This window comes from Saccopteryx bilineata, chromosome 3 (genome assembly GCF_036850765.1).
Source record: "Saccopteryx bilineata isolate mSacBil1 chromosome 3, mSacBil1_pri_phased_curated, whole genome shotgun sequence".
In the NCBI taxonomy this organism is placed as follows: Eukaryota; Metazoa; Chordata; class Mammalia; order Chiroptera; family Emballonuridae; genus Saccopteryx; species Saccopteryx bilineata.
Window position 1 is genome coordinate 236308079 of NC_089492.1, and position 16353 is coordinate 236324431.

Here is a 16353-nt window from a genome sequence, read left to right on the forward strand (position 1 = left end):
GATGAAATCAACAAATTCTTAGAAAAATGCAACTTACTAAAACACACACAAAAAAATAGAAAATTGTAATAAATCTATACCTATTAAAATAAATGAATCCATAATTTAAAACCTTCCCACAACAAAATTTTCAGGCCAAAATGGTTTCGCCAGTGAATTCTCCAGACATTTAAAGAATAATGCCAATCGTACTATACTAATCCTGGGAATAAAAAAAGAGGAAATACTTCCTAACTTGTTCTAAAAGTTCAACAAAACCTTGATGCCAAAACATGGCAAGGAACCACAACAATAAAAAAATTATACGTTAATTTTTTCTCATGAACAGAGATGTTCTTTAAGAAAAATATTAACAAGTCAAATACAGAAATATATAAAAAGAAAACATATCACAACTACATTAAGTTTATTCTAGAAATACAAAGTTGGTTTAACACTTCAAATCAATGTAATTCATCATATTAACAGAATAAAATAGAAAATCACATGGTCATCAAAATATTGATAAACATCTGATAAAACACAATACCAATTTATAAAAACTTAGCACAGTAGAAATTGAAGATAACTTTCTCTACCTAATAAAAAAGAGTCTCTATAAATCTTACATCAAATACAGTGTTAAGCCCTGACCGGTTGGCTCAGTGGTAGAGCGTCGGCCTGGCGTGCAGGAGTCCCGGGTTCGATTCCCGGCCAGGGCACACAGGAGAAGCGCCCATCTGTTTCTCCACCCCTCCCCCTCTCCTTCCTCTCTGTCTCTCTCTTTCCCTCCTGCAGCCAAGGCTCCATTGGAGCAAGGTTTGCCCGGGCGCTGAGGATGGTTCTGTGGCCTCCGCCTCAGGCACCAGAGTGGCTCTGGTCGCAACAGAGCGACACCCAGGATGGGCAGAGCATCGCCCCCTGGTGGGCATGCTGGGTGGATCCCGGTCGGGCGCATGCAGAAGTCTGACTGCCTCCCCGTTTCTGGCTTTGGAAAAATACACACAAAACAAACAAACAAACAAAAAAAAACCCCAGTAGTTAATGATGAAATATTGATACCCTTTTGTGAGATGAGGAACAAGATATTCATGGTCACCACTTCTATTCTGCGCTGTGAGAGAGATCTTAGCTAGTGCAGTAAAGTAACAAATAAAATATGTAAAGAGCCTGACCAGGCGGTGGTGCAGTGGATAGAGCGATGGACTGGGATGCGGAGGACCCAGGTTCAAGACCCCGAGGTTGCCAGCTTGAGCATGGGCTCATCTGGTTTGAGCAAAAATTCACCAGCTTGGACCCAAGGTCACTGGCTCAAGCAAAGGGTTGCTCGGTCTACTGAAGGCCCGTGGTCGAGGCACATGTGAGAGAGCAATCAATGAACAACTAAGGTGTCGCAATGCGCAATGAAAAACTAATGATTGATGCTTCTCATCTCTCCATTCCTGTCTGTCTGTCCCTGTCTATCCTTCTCTCTGACTCTCTCTCTCTGTCTCTGTAAAAAAATAAAAAATTTTTTTAAAAAAAAGTGTAAAGATTTGAAAGGAAGAAATAAAACTGTCAATTTTCGTAGAAAATTAACTGTCCACATAGTAAACCCCTCCAAATCTAAAAACTATTAAAATTAATAAGTGAATTTAGCAAGATCATTGAAACAAAGTCAACAAATAAAAATCAATTCTATTTGCATATCCTAGCAACAATTAGAAAATTAAATTTTATAGTGCTACAGTATCATAAAAAAATAATTACTGCCTGACCTGTCATGGTACAGTAGATAAAGCAGGGATCCCCAAACTTTTTACACAGGGGGCCAGTTCACTGTCCCTCAAACCATTGGAGGGCTGGACTATTAAAAAACCTATGAACAAATCCCTATGCACACTGCACATATCTTATTTTAAAGTAAAAAAACAAAACGGGAACAAATACATTATTTAAAATAAAGAACAAGTAAATTTAAATCAACAAACTGACCAATATTTCAATGGGAACTATGGGCCTGCTTTTAGCTAATGAGATAGATGGTCAATGTGCTCCTCTCACTGACCACCAATGAAAGAGACGTCCCTTCCGGAAGTGCGGCGGGGGCCGGATAAATAGCCTCAGGGAGCTGCATGCGGCCCGCGGGCCGTAGTTTGGGGACCCCTGAGATAAAGTATAGACGTAGAATGCTTGAGGCCATGGGTTCAAAACCCTGGACTGCTTGCCCAGTCAAGGTACATATGAGAAGCAACTACCACAAGGTGATGCTTCCTGCTCCTCCCCCTATTCTATCCCTATATATCTATCTCTCTTCTCTCTCTAAAATCAATAAAAAATATCTAGAAAATAAAAATAAATAATTACCACTAACAACATTTTTAAATGTATAACCCCTATATCCCGGGATTTCTGCACTTAAAGAGGCCAGTTTATGCTTAGCTCAATCTCATTGCTATAGACAGTTTTTTTTTTTAAATGAACCAGAAACATAGAATTGAATATATAATCTCAAAGAGCTTCAATGTTGGCTCAAATATTTTTAAAATATTAAGGAGCCAAAATAAAGTCATTTTATAAACTCTTGAGTAACATAAATATATATAAATATATATATAAACCGTATTTTGTAGTTCCCTGTTTAATGTCTCAAAATGAAATTCAAAGATAAAACCTAACACAAAAAGATATAATATAACACCTGACCTGTGATGGCGCAGTGGTTAAGGCATCACCTGGAACACTGAGGTTGCTGGTTCCAAACCCTGGGCTTGCCTGGTCAAGGCACATATGGAAATTGATGCTTCCTGCTCCTCCCCCCTCCTTTTTTCTCTCTGAACAAAATTAAGTACAATTTTTCCTCAATTTATGCATCATTTTTAACCCTGGAAATTTCAATATATATGTAAAACCAATTTATGTTCTAGGATCATAAACATATAGAAGGTTTTTACCTCCTCCTCAGCAAAATATTTGAAAGTGTGTGAAACAACAGATAATTTGTCATGGGACAGAAGAGTCTGGAACATCAGAGTACATCGAGCGTTTCTGGTTTCTGCCCACTGAATGCTTCTAGAGCCCCCTGTATATTTCCAGTTTCCCGCAGGAAACAGTACCCTGCCCATCTGAGAACCACAGACATACCAGGCTGTAAATCCCACTTTATCACATGCTAACCCTAAAACCCAAAAAATCACTCAGCCATTTTACAGATTACCACCAGTCAGTATATTGTTTCTTCAACCCACAGTCACAAGAAGCAATAACAAAAATCCTGGAAAGAATTTGAGTTTTCTAAAGGTACCAAAGGAGGTGTGATGGTTAAGAAGAAACATACGTTTTTAGACTTCATTACACTTACCTTATTTTGAATTATAGACCGTAGAATGGAAACCAGAGTGGTTTTAATATTTAGGGCCTAAAAGTCTGGATCTGACCATATTCAAACTCCCAATAAAACTCTGTAATAAATTTCTATAAAAATCAAATTCTTTCAGGAACCACTAGCATAGACCAATGCTCTAAACCTAACTTTACCACATTAAAATATGATATACATAAATTCATTTGCTCACAAAATGGCATGTTTGCTATTTTGAGATTAAAATATAGAAAAATAACAAGAAAAATTGAAAAGAGAATTATTTGCCCTGAACTCTTATAGAAAAAAAAAATTTCCATCCAAATTTTCACTTTCTCCACTCTTGTCCTTTCATCTGTTCCTAAAACCTTGTTGCATAAAATACTCAACGAACGTACTAAATAAAAGGAAAGCTTGGGCCTGAACAGGCGGTGGCGCAGTGGATAGAGCGTCAGACTGGGATGCGGAAGACCCAGGTTCAAGACCCCGAAGTCGCCAGCTTGAGCGCGGGCTCATCTGGCTTAAGCAAAAAAAACAAACCAAAAAACAAAAGCTAACCAGCCTGGACCCAAGATTGCTGGCTCAAGCAAGGGGTCACTCAGTCTGCTGAAGGCCCATGGTCAAGGCACACATGAGAAAGCAATCAATGAACAACTAAGGTGTCTCAACGAAGAACTGATGATTGATGCTTCTCATCTCTCTCCATTCCTGTCTGTCTGTCCCTGTCTATCTGACTCTCTCTCTCTCTGTCCCTGTAAAAAAAAAAAAAAAAAAAAAAAAAAAAAAAAAAAAAGGAAAGCTTGGAGCTGAACTTAAAGATGTCTATTTTCCAAATAAACACAATCTAGAAAATTAATCACAAGCCATCATTTTCTGCCTGACCGGTGGTGGTGCAGTGGATAAAGTGTAGACTGGGATGCTGAGGTCCCAGGTTCAAGCCCCAAGGTTGCAGGCTTGAGCACAAGCTAATCCAGCTTGAGTGTGGGGTCACTGGTTTGAGTCCAAGGTCACTGGTTCACTTGGCGCCCCAGTCAAGGCACGGATGAGAAGCAATCAAGAACAACTAAAGTTTCTGACCAGGCGGTGGCGCAGTGGATAGAGCGATGGACTGGGATGCAGAGGACCCAGGTTCGAGACCCCAAGGTCGCCAGCTTGAGCATGGGTTCATCTGGTTTGAGCAAAAATTCACCACCTTGGACCCAAGGTCGCTGGCTCAAGCAAGGGGTTATTCGGTCTGCTGAAGGCCCACGGTCAAGGCACGTATGAGAAAGCAATCAATGAACAACTAAGGTGTCGCAACACGCAACGAAAAACTGATGATTGATGCTTCTCATCTCTCCGTTCCTGTCTGTCTGTCCCTGTCTATCCCTCTCTCTGACTCTGTCTCTGTAAAAAAATTTTAAAAAAAGAAATAAACCTATCTTGTGGTATTTAAAAAATAAGTAAATAAAAATTTAAAAAAAGAACAACTAAAGTGTCACAACTACAAGTTGATGCTTCTCATCTCTCTCCCTTCCTGTCTCTGTCTCTCAAAAAAAAAAAAGTCATCGTTTTCTAAAGTTTCCATGTCCTTTCTATAATAAGACAATTAAGCCTAATAATAAATGATGTTGAAATTTTTATTAAATCTCTGCAAGTCTGCCATGCTACTTACTCAAGCCCTTGTCAATCATGTGAACAAACAGTTTGGGCGATAGTATCACTGGGTTTGAATCCTGGCTCTGCAACTTCCTAGCAGTGTCCCTATGCAAAATTCTTAAGCCATTTCTTTACATGTAAAATACCCCCTACCTTGCAATGTTGTGACAGTCTGTAAAGCTCCTTGCAGAAGCTTTTCATGTACTACTTGCTTATTAAATAGGCACTATGGTTATTATTATAATTAGCTGTCATGTTTACCAATGCCTACTTATTAACTCATTTAACTATTTTCTTCTTAGTTGCCTCACACATTTGCTTTTTTCTGGCTTGCAAAGCATTTTGAGATATGCTGGGTAAACGTTAGAGAATGTCTCTTGTATAAGATAGAATTGCCAGACTATCTTAAGACAATATATACCAAAAATAGGGAAAAGAAAGAAAGGCATTTATTAAATCACAATTTGACATTTTCTAGACACTAGTCATGTGATGGTAGCTTATAAAAATTCAGTATCTCCTACCAACATCCTGAATATTTATTTGCCTGTCAACCACTTTAAATTTTACCTGACTCTCTTTTTTTTTGGTCTTTGCAAGGAGAGCTGACTTCTCAACAATTCACACCATTTGTATAGTTCTTCTTTAGTACTTTTCAGCACAAAGACTAATTTTTAGTATATTTATGTTTCATATTCAGGTCACCAACTGACCCCTGGAACAGATGAGGAGTTCTCACGGTGTGGTTACCATGGTCACACCCTCTCCTCAACATGCACACACATACACCGTATCACACTTTTCAGCGGGTCTCTGTCAACACCTAACCACCTCTCAGCCCTGAAAGGATTCTTTCATCTCAAGAAATTAGCAAGGAAGGTGCTTGGGAGAAATACAATAATTTACAATCTGTTTGTGAGCTTTATACCCCCTTTGAAAATCAGAAGAAAACTACAGATATTCTCACATATTAGCAAGAAAGGACATGTATTTAAAATAGAATTTCAGGCCCTGGCCGGTTGGCTGAGTGGTAGAGTGTCGGCCTGGCGTGCGCAAATCCCGGGTTCGATTCCCGGCCAGGGCACACAGGAGAGGCGCCCATCTGCTTCTCCACCCCTCCCCCTCTCCTTCCTCTCTGTCTCTCTCTTCCCCTCCCGCAGCCAAGGCTCCATTGGAGCAAAAGATGGCCCAGGCGCTGGGGATGACTCCTTGGCCTCAGCCCCAGGCGCTAGAGTGGCTCTGGTTGCAACAGAGTGACGCCCCCTGGTGGGCGTGCCAGGTGGATCCCGGTCGGGCGCATGCGGGAGTCCGACTGCCTCACCGTTTCCAGCTTCAGAAAAATACAAAAAAAAAAAAAATAGAATTTCACAGACTCCTTGTAAACCAAATTAAAGAAGCTATGATTTATTGCAGTTTCTCAAACATTTTTGACTGGGGTTCACAGTGAGAAATAGAACAATATAGTCCATACCTACATACCAAAACAAACATATCTAAACAGAAGTTTCAGGAAACAATATTTACCCTTACCATGTGCAATGGTTTCTGCCATTTTCTATCCAATTTCATCTTTCTATTTTTTTATTTTTTATTTTTATTTATTGATTTTTAGAGGGGGGGGAGAGAGAGAGAGGGAGAGAGAGAGAGAGAGAGAGAGAGAGAGAGAGAGAGAGAAAGGGGAGGAGCAGGAAGCATCAACTCCCATATGTGCCTTGACCAGGCAACCTCAGTGTTCCAGGTCAACCCTTTATCCTACTGCGCCACCACAGGTCAGGCACCAATTTCATCTTTCTAAGTGTTGCTTGAGACTCACTAAATGGCTTTCTTACCACCTACAATATGAGGAAAAGTGATCTAGTCTGACACTTCTCCATTTTTGAGATAAGGAAACTGAGATCCAAAAAAAAATACAGTCCTAGGTCACTAATGAGTTTGTGGCAGAACAAGCCAGAACTAACTACTCTGACTCCCTACCAAAGGCTCTTTCCAAAACAAAATGAAACAAAAATTCTAAACACCAACTCACTTCAATAAAAGCATCTGGGATTTGAAACTTAAAACATGATGATAGCCTGACCAGGCGGTGGCGCAGTGGATAGAGTATCGGACTGGGATATGGAGGGACCCAGGTTCGAGACCCCAAGGTCGCCAGCTTGAGCGCGGGCTCATCTGGTTTGAGCAAAAGCTCACCAGCACTGGCTTGAGCAAGGGGTTATTAAATCTGCTGAAGGCCCACGGTCAAGGCACATATGAGAAAGCAATCAATGAACTAAGGTGTCACAACAAAAAACTGATGACTGATGCTTTTCCTCTCTCTCCGTTCCTGTCTGTCCCTATCTATCCCTCCCTCTGACTCTCTCTCTATGTTAAAAAAAACACACACACAAATAAAAAAAACACCACATGATGATATACTGAGAAACTAGGAGTGTTTCCATTCCAAACCATGGTGAATATTAACCACAACCTGAGCTTCCAATGCAGACAGTCTTAACTTTTTTGAAATCATGCCACTGGCCTAGGAAGACATGGCATATAAATAAATTTTTTTCTTTCCAGAAGCCCTTTCTCCAGCCACTGAAATCAACACAGGAAAAGCCAACATTCTCCTCGAGTTCATTTAAAATACTTTGATTACACACATAGGTTTTATTTGTCCATGAGAGGTTGGCTTAGAAACAGTAGTGGACAGGCTCTCCACGCACTTGCCAGGCCCATGCATAGCTGTTTTCTTCCCAACTAAGGCTGCTTAATTAAAATTTAAACATCAAAACCGCACAGATCAGTACGTGGATATGAATGATCCAGAGCCCATTAGATGTTACTACCGCCAACGGCAGCTACCCCAGCCCCTTTTAAAGCCTCAAGTACAGAGAGTGGGGTGGCTTTGAGAGCCTTCACTATAAACAGCTTTTGGTAGCTTGAAATAACCAGTCTCTCCATGGATATCAGGCTGTGTGAGGGGTTTTTTGGTTTTGTTTTCTTATTTTTACTTTGGAATAAATACTGCTCATTACAAGGTGGGAATCTTATAACAAAGTGAAGACTGGTCAGGGGAAGATCGCCCAAACAACTTCACGCGGACCAGAGTAACCTACCCGGGTGCGTGTCTCCACCTGCGCACCCAAGTACCAAGGGGCCAAGTGCCAGAGCCTCCTACACGCTGAGCGCATCGGGGAGGAGAGGGCTGGGGGCAAATTCATGCGCAGTGGCTCCTGGGAAAGAACCGCGAAAGCGAACGAAGAACGCGGGGGGGGGGGGGAACAAGCCCTAAAATTAGCGCTCAAGAAGCCCAGGCAGGAAGGCGCAGAGATGGCGTCCTATGCTCCGGTGGCCACCCGGAGGTTTTCCCCGGGACCCTGCCGTCCCTGCGCCTTCCTCTGGCACCCAGGAGCTGGACCAACGCAGCAGAAAGGAAGGGCTCAATCCTGGAAACAGGATATCGGAACACGTGTAGCCTTCTGAGACCTTGGGGTGTATTGCTCCTCCCCCAAATGCGGCAGAAATTTTAAGGTGCCTCAGAATTAGAAACCCAGAATCCTCCATAATCCCTGTGGATGAACTTAAAATTTAGTTGGCTCATTTTCAGGGAACCCTTTTCTTTCCTGAGTTTTTATTTAAATATGCTTCTCTCCTTCACCTTACCTCCAACGGAATTAGAGTGACAGGGGTGGGGGTAGTGGGGGGGGCGTGGGGGGGATGTACCGGGGACCTAAGGGGTGGAGGCTGGCGGAATAGGGGAGTTTGCATAAAAAAATCTCTGCAAGATAAACAGTTCTGAAGGTCAGTGAAAGCTCCCCTCTGAGTCCTCCTAAAAAGATTACTGATCATTAAGGGATTCTCAGTCACTGCCTTTCTTGAGAACCCAAACTGTGTAAATCCAAAGTATTTCAGATACTTCCAATTCCAATAATGCATTGAAAACCTACATATTAATTGACTTGAGAACCCTCCCAATATAAAATTACCAAAACCCTGGTAGTGATCAGAAGGAAATCTGTGAAATGGAAAAGTGTTACTTAGCTAAGATTAAATGAAGAATGCAAAAATATGGTTATATTTAGTAGCACAAAAAAATGGAAAAGTGAATGACATAATATTTGGAGACCAGAAGGCAGTCATTTTAATTTTCGTATATATTTTTTAGAAGCCGGTCATTTTTTAAAATCCTGTTTATTATATAACTAGACTGTGAAGATGGTATATGCACAGTAATGCTAAATCAGTCATTAATACAAACTAAACATGTCCATGGAGTGCCATCTCATCTCTAGCATCTTTTTGCCTCCCCTCCGCAGTTGGGCCCTTACCTTTATTTTCAGAATCTTTCATTCTCTCCTTCCTCCCTCTGCTGCAAATGAGCAGGAAAGTCCAGCTGATTCTGCAACCTTGACTTTTTTATTTGTCATTCACAGACAGCGGTCTCAGGGGCGAAGTCCCTCAACACAGGAGCACCAGGGCTCTGATAATTGCATGCAAATCAGTGTGCAGGGTTATAATTTTGCTTATGCTGGAGCGGAAAGGATAGGGATGAAGACAGACGTAAACACACATTCCAAAACATGGCATGGATTTGGATCTGGAGTCTATGCATGCCTTTCCTTACTTTAGGTTAGGGAACCAAATGGGGAGTGTGAGAAGGGCAGCTATGGATGTTAAAAAGGATGTAGTTTTTTTGAGAGTGTGGTCATTTCTAGGGGTACCTGCATTTTACCCACCATCGTATTTTGAAACGTTTCAAACATAAAAGAATTGGAAAAATTGCACAGGGAACTCCACCTTTAAGTACACTTTGCTATATTCCCCTTATTGTATTATCTGTCCATGTCTGTATCCATCCTTAATTGATTTTATTTTTAAAATTAAGTTGAAAGAGATTTGAAGACCTCTTCAAATAAAAAGAATCTTTACTTTCTTTCATGACACAATATTTACAGAAGTCCCCAACCTCCTGATTATGTGGCCATTCCAAGCAGGGTCAGGTAAACTCTCAGAAGCTCTGTCTGGCCTCACAGTAAACCTTAAGGCCACACCCAAGTAAAGAACAATAATGGACTCAAGTGTCAGAGCCTTCCAGAACAAGGCAACGTCTCTGACAGACCCCATACTTCAAATATACTGGTATCAAGGACCTTTACAAACATGCATTAATGAAAATGATGCCTCATTTCAACAACTGGGTGGAGGGGAAGCATCATGTAGGCTCCACTGGCCACCAAGTCCTTGTCAGCCACAGTCCTTGTCTTGTGAGATGTCACTTCTGAGTCACTAGGCTGGTGAGTCATGCCCAGCAAGGGAGGCTATCTTGAGAGCAAAACCAGAGTATTTTCAAAAACAGTCAGTGGGACCTTGAATTGGAAAAGAATAGACTTATTTTCCCAGCAAAACAGAAATGAAAGAGAAAAAAACACTGCTGTAATATTGTGAATTAAACTTCCCAGCTATACATTTTAATCTGAAGAAAAATTGAATCTGGAGAGAAAAAAAAAAAAAGCTTTTTCATTCCCTCAGAAATTTGCAAGCAAAAGGAAACTAGAAGGCTATGTCCCAAATTGGGCAGTCCTAATGACCTTTCAACCACTTGCTGAGACCTTCTCTAGCTTGGTCATTCATTCCTAAAACTTGTAGGGTGGGGTGACAGAGGATAGTTTCACCTGCTTGGGGTCTTCAAACTTTTTATAAAAACTGCCCACTTTTGCAGTGCTGGTTAACCTGGTCCCTACCGGGCAACCAAACAGCGCTGCCATTGGCCCACCATGAAAGCTGGACCGCCCACTAGTGGGCGGTAGGGACCAGGTTGACCAGCACTGCAAAAGTGGGCGTTTTTTATAAAAAGTTTGACGACCCCTATAAGTGGCCAAAAAAGAGGTAAGACAGAAAAAAATGGCCAATGATGGGTGGAGGTTTGTAATTAGACTCACAGCAGAAGAGGGTGGCATGACTATAAGAAAAGCTAGATAAGCTCTCAAGGAGCCAGGCCACAGGGCAAGGAAAAGAGAATGAATATATGGAGCACCTACTGTGTTCCAGGCAGTCATCTTATCATCATCATGCATTAATTGAGAACTTATTATTGCCAAGAACTGTCTTTAAGGCCAGAACTTTCACAGAACACTGTCTGGGTTTGAATTTGTTTATTAGTTGTATGAATTTGGAAACATTACTTAACCTCTCTGCTCTGATTTTCTCATTTGTAAAACAGGGCTTTGTAAGAATTAAAATAAAACAAAACTATGCACAGGTTTAGGACAATAGCTGTTACATAGTAAGCAGTGCGTAGGTGTTCACTCTTGCCATCTCATACTTTTAGAAAAGAATAAAGAAGCAAGGTGATTTGCCAGAGGACACATAGCTAAAAGTAGCAGAGTTAGGGTTTTTCCTCTCATTTCCCCAGGAAGGAGATACCATCTTTCTTTTATTTGATGAGAGCTTGGAAGCCCAAGAAGCCTAAAAAGTTGCACATGGCCCTGGCTGATTGGCTCAGAGGTAAAGCGTCAACTCGGCATGTGGAAGTCCCAGGTTCGATTCAGAGTCAAGGCACACAGAAGTGACCACTTGCTTCTCCACCCCTCCCTCTCCCTCAGCCATGGCTTGAATGGTTTGAGCAAGTTGGCCCCAGGCAATGAGGATGGCTCCATGGCCTTGCCTCAGGAGCTAAAAAAGCTTAGTTGCCAAGCAATGGAGCAGCAACCCCAGATGGGCACAGCTTTGCCTGGTAGGAGGCTTGCCAGGTGGATCCTAGTTGGTGGGCATGCAGGAGTCTGTCTCTCTGCCTCTCACTTAATTTAATTAATTAATTAATTAATTGGTTTTCCAAAAAAAAAGAAAGAAAGAAACTTGCTTATATCACAGTGGCAAATAGAGAAAAGATTTAAAACCCACTAGGCCCACTTCTCAACACTTGAGCACACATCAGAACTACTACAGGGCTCATCAAAAGAGATCGCTGGACCCCACCTCCAGAGTGTCTGGCTTTAGTAGCTCTTAGGGTTGAGCCAATATTTTGCATTTCTAACAAATTCCTGGTGATGTAGATGTTGCTGGCCCGGAGATCACACTGGGAGAACTACTGCTCTATAATCATGCACCTTTATGCAGAACAGATGGTAAGAGAAGAGATAGAGCCTACAGACAGTAGGTCAACAAGGTTTTCCCACTCTGGCAGTGCTAGTTACTTCAAAAGCCTAGAAAATATAGCTTGTGTTTACCTAGTTTGTCATATTTATGGTCTCATTTGATCTTTCCAATATCCCTAGGTAGTGATTATTATTTCTATTCAATATGATTTGTTTTTCAGGACGTATGGCCAGAAAATGGCAGTGAGGGATGAAACCACAGATCACCTGGCAAGTGTTCTGTCCTCTTCTCCAACTAACTTGTCCCGGAAACCATCATCTGCTGATGGAGAATGACTCTAGTTCCAATCTGTGACTTCCCAGGGAATATCGCAGCTCAGTAAAGGGGGTAATTTCTAATGGGAGGAACTCAGGATTCATTTTCTACCATTGCTTCAAGGGCTAGACAAGTCTACTGCTTACAAAATTCTTCCACCAGCTGTTTGCTCCCTTTTCTATAACCTAAAACCTTCAATATTTGACTGAAATATGGTTCTTTGTTAAGGACAGAAGCATACGGGAAAGGGTTAATTTCCACTGGGCACAACTTGCTCACATTCCCATTTAGAACCACTTGTATGGCTAGGTATATTCTTTTAATTGTTTGGACATATATGCAAACAAATGACCAGTATCCAGAATATTCAATGAACTCCTATTGCTATATAAGTAGATAAGAAAAAGACAAACCACCAAGGGAAAAGAAAAAAAACGGAAAGAGACATGAACAAGAATTTTAGAGAGGATCGTATGGCCTACATTTGTGTGAAAAATATTCAGCTTCATTACTCATCAAAGAAATTCAATATAAAACCATGCAGGCCCTGGCCGGTTGGCTCAGCGGTAGAGCGTCGGCCTAGCGTGCGGAGGACCCGGGTTCGATTCCCGGCCAGGGCACACAGGAGAAGCGCCCATTTGCTTCTCCACCCCTCCGCCGCGCTTTCCTCTCTGTCTCTCTCTTCCCCTCCCGCAGCCAAGGCTCCATTGGAGCAAAGATGGCCCGGGCGCTGGGGATGGCTCTGTGGCCTCTGCCTCAGGCGCTAGAGTGGCTCTGGTCGCAACATGGCGACGCCCAGGATGGGCAGAGCATCGCCCCTGGTGGGCGTGCCGGGTGGATCCCGGTCGGGCGCATGCGGGAGTCTGTCTGACTGTCTCTCCCTGTTTCCAGCTTCAGAAAAATGAAAAAAATAAAATAAAATAAAACCATGCAGTACCACTAGACTAGGCAGTGGTGCAGTGGATAGAGCATCGGACTGGGACACGGAGGACCCAGGTTCGAATCCCCAAGGTAACTGGCTTGAGCGCAGGCTCACCAGCTTGAGCACGTAGTCACTGGCATAAGCGTGGGATCATAGACATGACCTCATGGTCGCTGGCTTGAGCCCAAAGTTGCTGGCTTGAGCAAGGGGTCACTCGCTTGCTCTGCTGGAGCCTCCCAGTCAAGGTACATATGAGAAAGCAATCAATTAACAAGGTGCCGCAACGAAGAACTGATGCTTCTCATCTCTCTGCCTATCTGTCCCTCTCTTTGTCTCTCTCTCTGTCCTTGTCTCTCTCGCTAAAAACAATAAAATAAAAAAACACATGCAGTACCATTTCACATCCATCAAACTGGTAAGCATTAAAAAGTCTGACTGTATCAGTATCAGCAAGGAAGTAAGAAATCGGGAATCTCATACACTACTGGAGGGAACTAAATTAGCTCAAATACAACAAGGTCAACTTAGCAATACCTTTCAAAATTACAGAAGCATCTACCTTTAACCCAGTAACTGTCCTTCTAGGTATTTATGCTACACTTACAGTCACAGGTGTTCAGACGGTAAATTTCAGACTCATTATTCTCTCTGGAGATATACGTATCTCCTAAACAGTGGTCCCCAACCCCTGGGCCACGGACCAGTACCGGTCCATGGGTTATTTGGTACCAGTCTGCAGAGAAAGAATAAATAACTTACATTATTTCCGTTTTATTTATATTTAAGTCTGAACGATGTTTTATTTTTTAAAAATGACCAGATTCCCTCTGTTACCATCTAAGACTCACTCTTGACGCTTGTCTCGGTCACGTGATACGTTGCCACTAAAATTAAACCCATAAACTAGCAAAATGAGTGAAAAAATTCCATCGAAAGTTTTTTTGCAAAGTGGAAAAGGGCCAGTGAGGAGACAGAGGGAGAACCTACGACCTCTATGAAAAAGAAGGCTTCATTTAACAGACAATACCAGGAGTCCTACTTGAAGTATGGATTTATCGCAACTGGTGATTCTCTCACAACAAGGCCACTCTGCATCATATGTGGCGACCGGCTAAGTAATGAGGCAATGAAGCCTTCAAAACTGCTTCGCCACTTGGAGACCAAGCACCCTACTTTAAAAGACAAGCCTTCCGAGTATTTCGAAAGAAAAAGCATAAACAAGAAGGACAGAAACAATTACTGGTGGCCACTACATCAATAAATGCAAGTGCACTGAGAGCATCATACTTGTGGCTAATTGTATTGCTAAGGTTAAGAAGCCATTCACCATTGGTGAAGAATTGATCCTTCCAGCCACTAAAGACATTCTTCATGAACTTCTAGGAGAGGCTGTGGTTAAAAAGATAGCACAGAGGCCTCTTTCGGCTACCACCATCACACAGAGCATTGAGGAAATAGCAGAGGACATTGAATCACAACTGTTGGAAAGGATTAATAAATCACCATGGTACGCTCTCCAGGTTGACGAATCTAGCTAGATAACGCATGACAAACAAGGCAATGCTACTTGTTTACATGCGTTACCTTTATCAAGAGGATGTGCATGAGGATATGTTATGTGCACTATCATTGCCAACCAAAACCACAGCCACAGAACTATTTAAATCGCTGGATGACTATATATCAGGAAAACTGAAATGATCGGCATATGCACAGATGGAGCTGCTGCCATGACCGGAAGGATGTCTGGTTTAACTACTCGGATTAAGGAAGTTGCACCTGAATGCAAGCTACGCATTGTGTCATTCACAGGGAAATGCTGGCTAGCCGAAATATACCACCGGAACTTAACATCGTATTGAATGATGTCATTAAAGTTATTAACCACATCAAAACACACGCCCTTCACTTGCGCCTGTTCGCGCAGCTTTGTGAGGAAATGAACGTGGAGCACAGACACCTTCTCTTACACACAGAAATAAGATGGTTATCCCGAGGGAGGTCCCTGGCCAGTGTTTGAATTACGAGAGCCGCTGCAGTGATTTCTCTCAGAAAAAAAGTCACTGCTAGCAGCACATTTCAGTGACGAGAAATAGGTCGCAAAACTTGCTTACTTGTGCGACATATTTAACCTCCTCAATGAACTCAATCGGTCACTTCAGGGGAAAATGACAACTGTCTTCAAGTTGGCAGATAAAGTAGCTGCATTTAAAGCCAAACTGGATTTGTGGGGACGATGCATGAACAGGGGTATATTTGACATGTTTCAAACATTCGCAGAAATTTTGGAAGAGACTGAGACCAAGACTTCATTGTCCTAGCTGGAGTTTGAACGCTACTTCTCAACCACAAAAGACCCACAAATTGCCAAGGAATGGATCTGCAATCCATTGTCAACAAACCAGGTGAATCCAGCGTGTCTATGCAAGAAGAGGATCAACTACTGGAGATCGCAAATGATGGCAGCCTTAAAAATATGTTCAAGACTACAACTCTGCCAGTGTTCTGGATTAAAGTCATGGCAGAATACCCCGAGATCGTCACAAAAGCACTAAAAACCCTGTTGTCATTTCTGACATCCTATTTGTGTGAAGTGGGATTTTCTGCAGTGACAGCAACCAAAACAAAATTATGGAACAGACTGGACATTAGCAACACACTTTGGGTGTCATTGTCTCCCATTACCCCTAGATGGGACCATCTCATTGCAGAGAAACAAGCTCAGGGCTCCCATTGATTTAGTGTTATGGTTGTTGAGATAGGCTACTATCTCTCATTCTATATAAACATTATTATAAATAACCCTTAACTTACAATATTCATAACAATGATGAGTTGTATTTTTCATGCACTTTATATTAGTTTTTGTGTTGTATCTTATTTTTAAGGCATGTTTAAACGTTACCATAGCGACTGGAAAGTGTGTGGAGACAGAGATGATATTACTCATGTTATGTTGTTGGTGCGATGTTAAGAGGACGCTTCTAATAAAGTTGCATACAAGTACACAGTGGATTCATGTTTATTTTTATTGTTGTAGGTTCATGATTGGTAGCTAGCCTGAACCTATCCTATTACATAT

The 16353-nt window shown here is 41.9% G+C and overlaps 1 protein-coding gene across 2 annotated transcripts in view; it reads right to left on the bottom strand.

The window, feature by feature from the left end:
- DNAJC6 (DnaJ heat shock protein family (Hsp40) member C6) overlaps positions 1-16353 on the bottom strand; it is a 193756-nt gene that overhangs the window by 172112 nt on the left and 5291 nt on the right. Inside the window, exon 1 of one of the 2 annotated variants that reach the window (XM_066268970.1) lies at positions 9268-9455. The exons of the other annotated variant lie outside the window; for it this stretch is intronic. Within the exon in view, the coding sequence (XP_066125067.1) occupies positions 9268-9289 (22 nt within the window). The 5' untranslated portion in view covers positions 9290-9455. Of the gene's footprint in view, positions 1-9267; positions 9456-16353 lie in introns of those variants that run through there. 2 annotated transcript variants of the gene reach the window in all.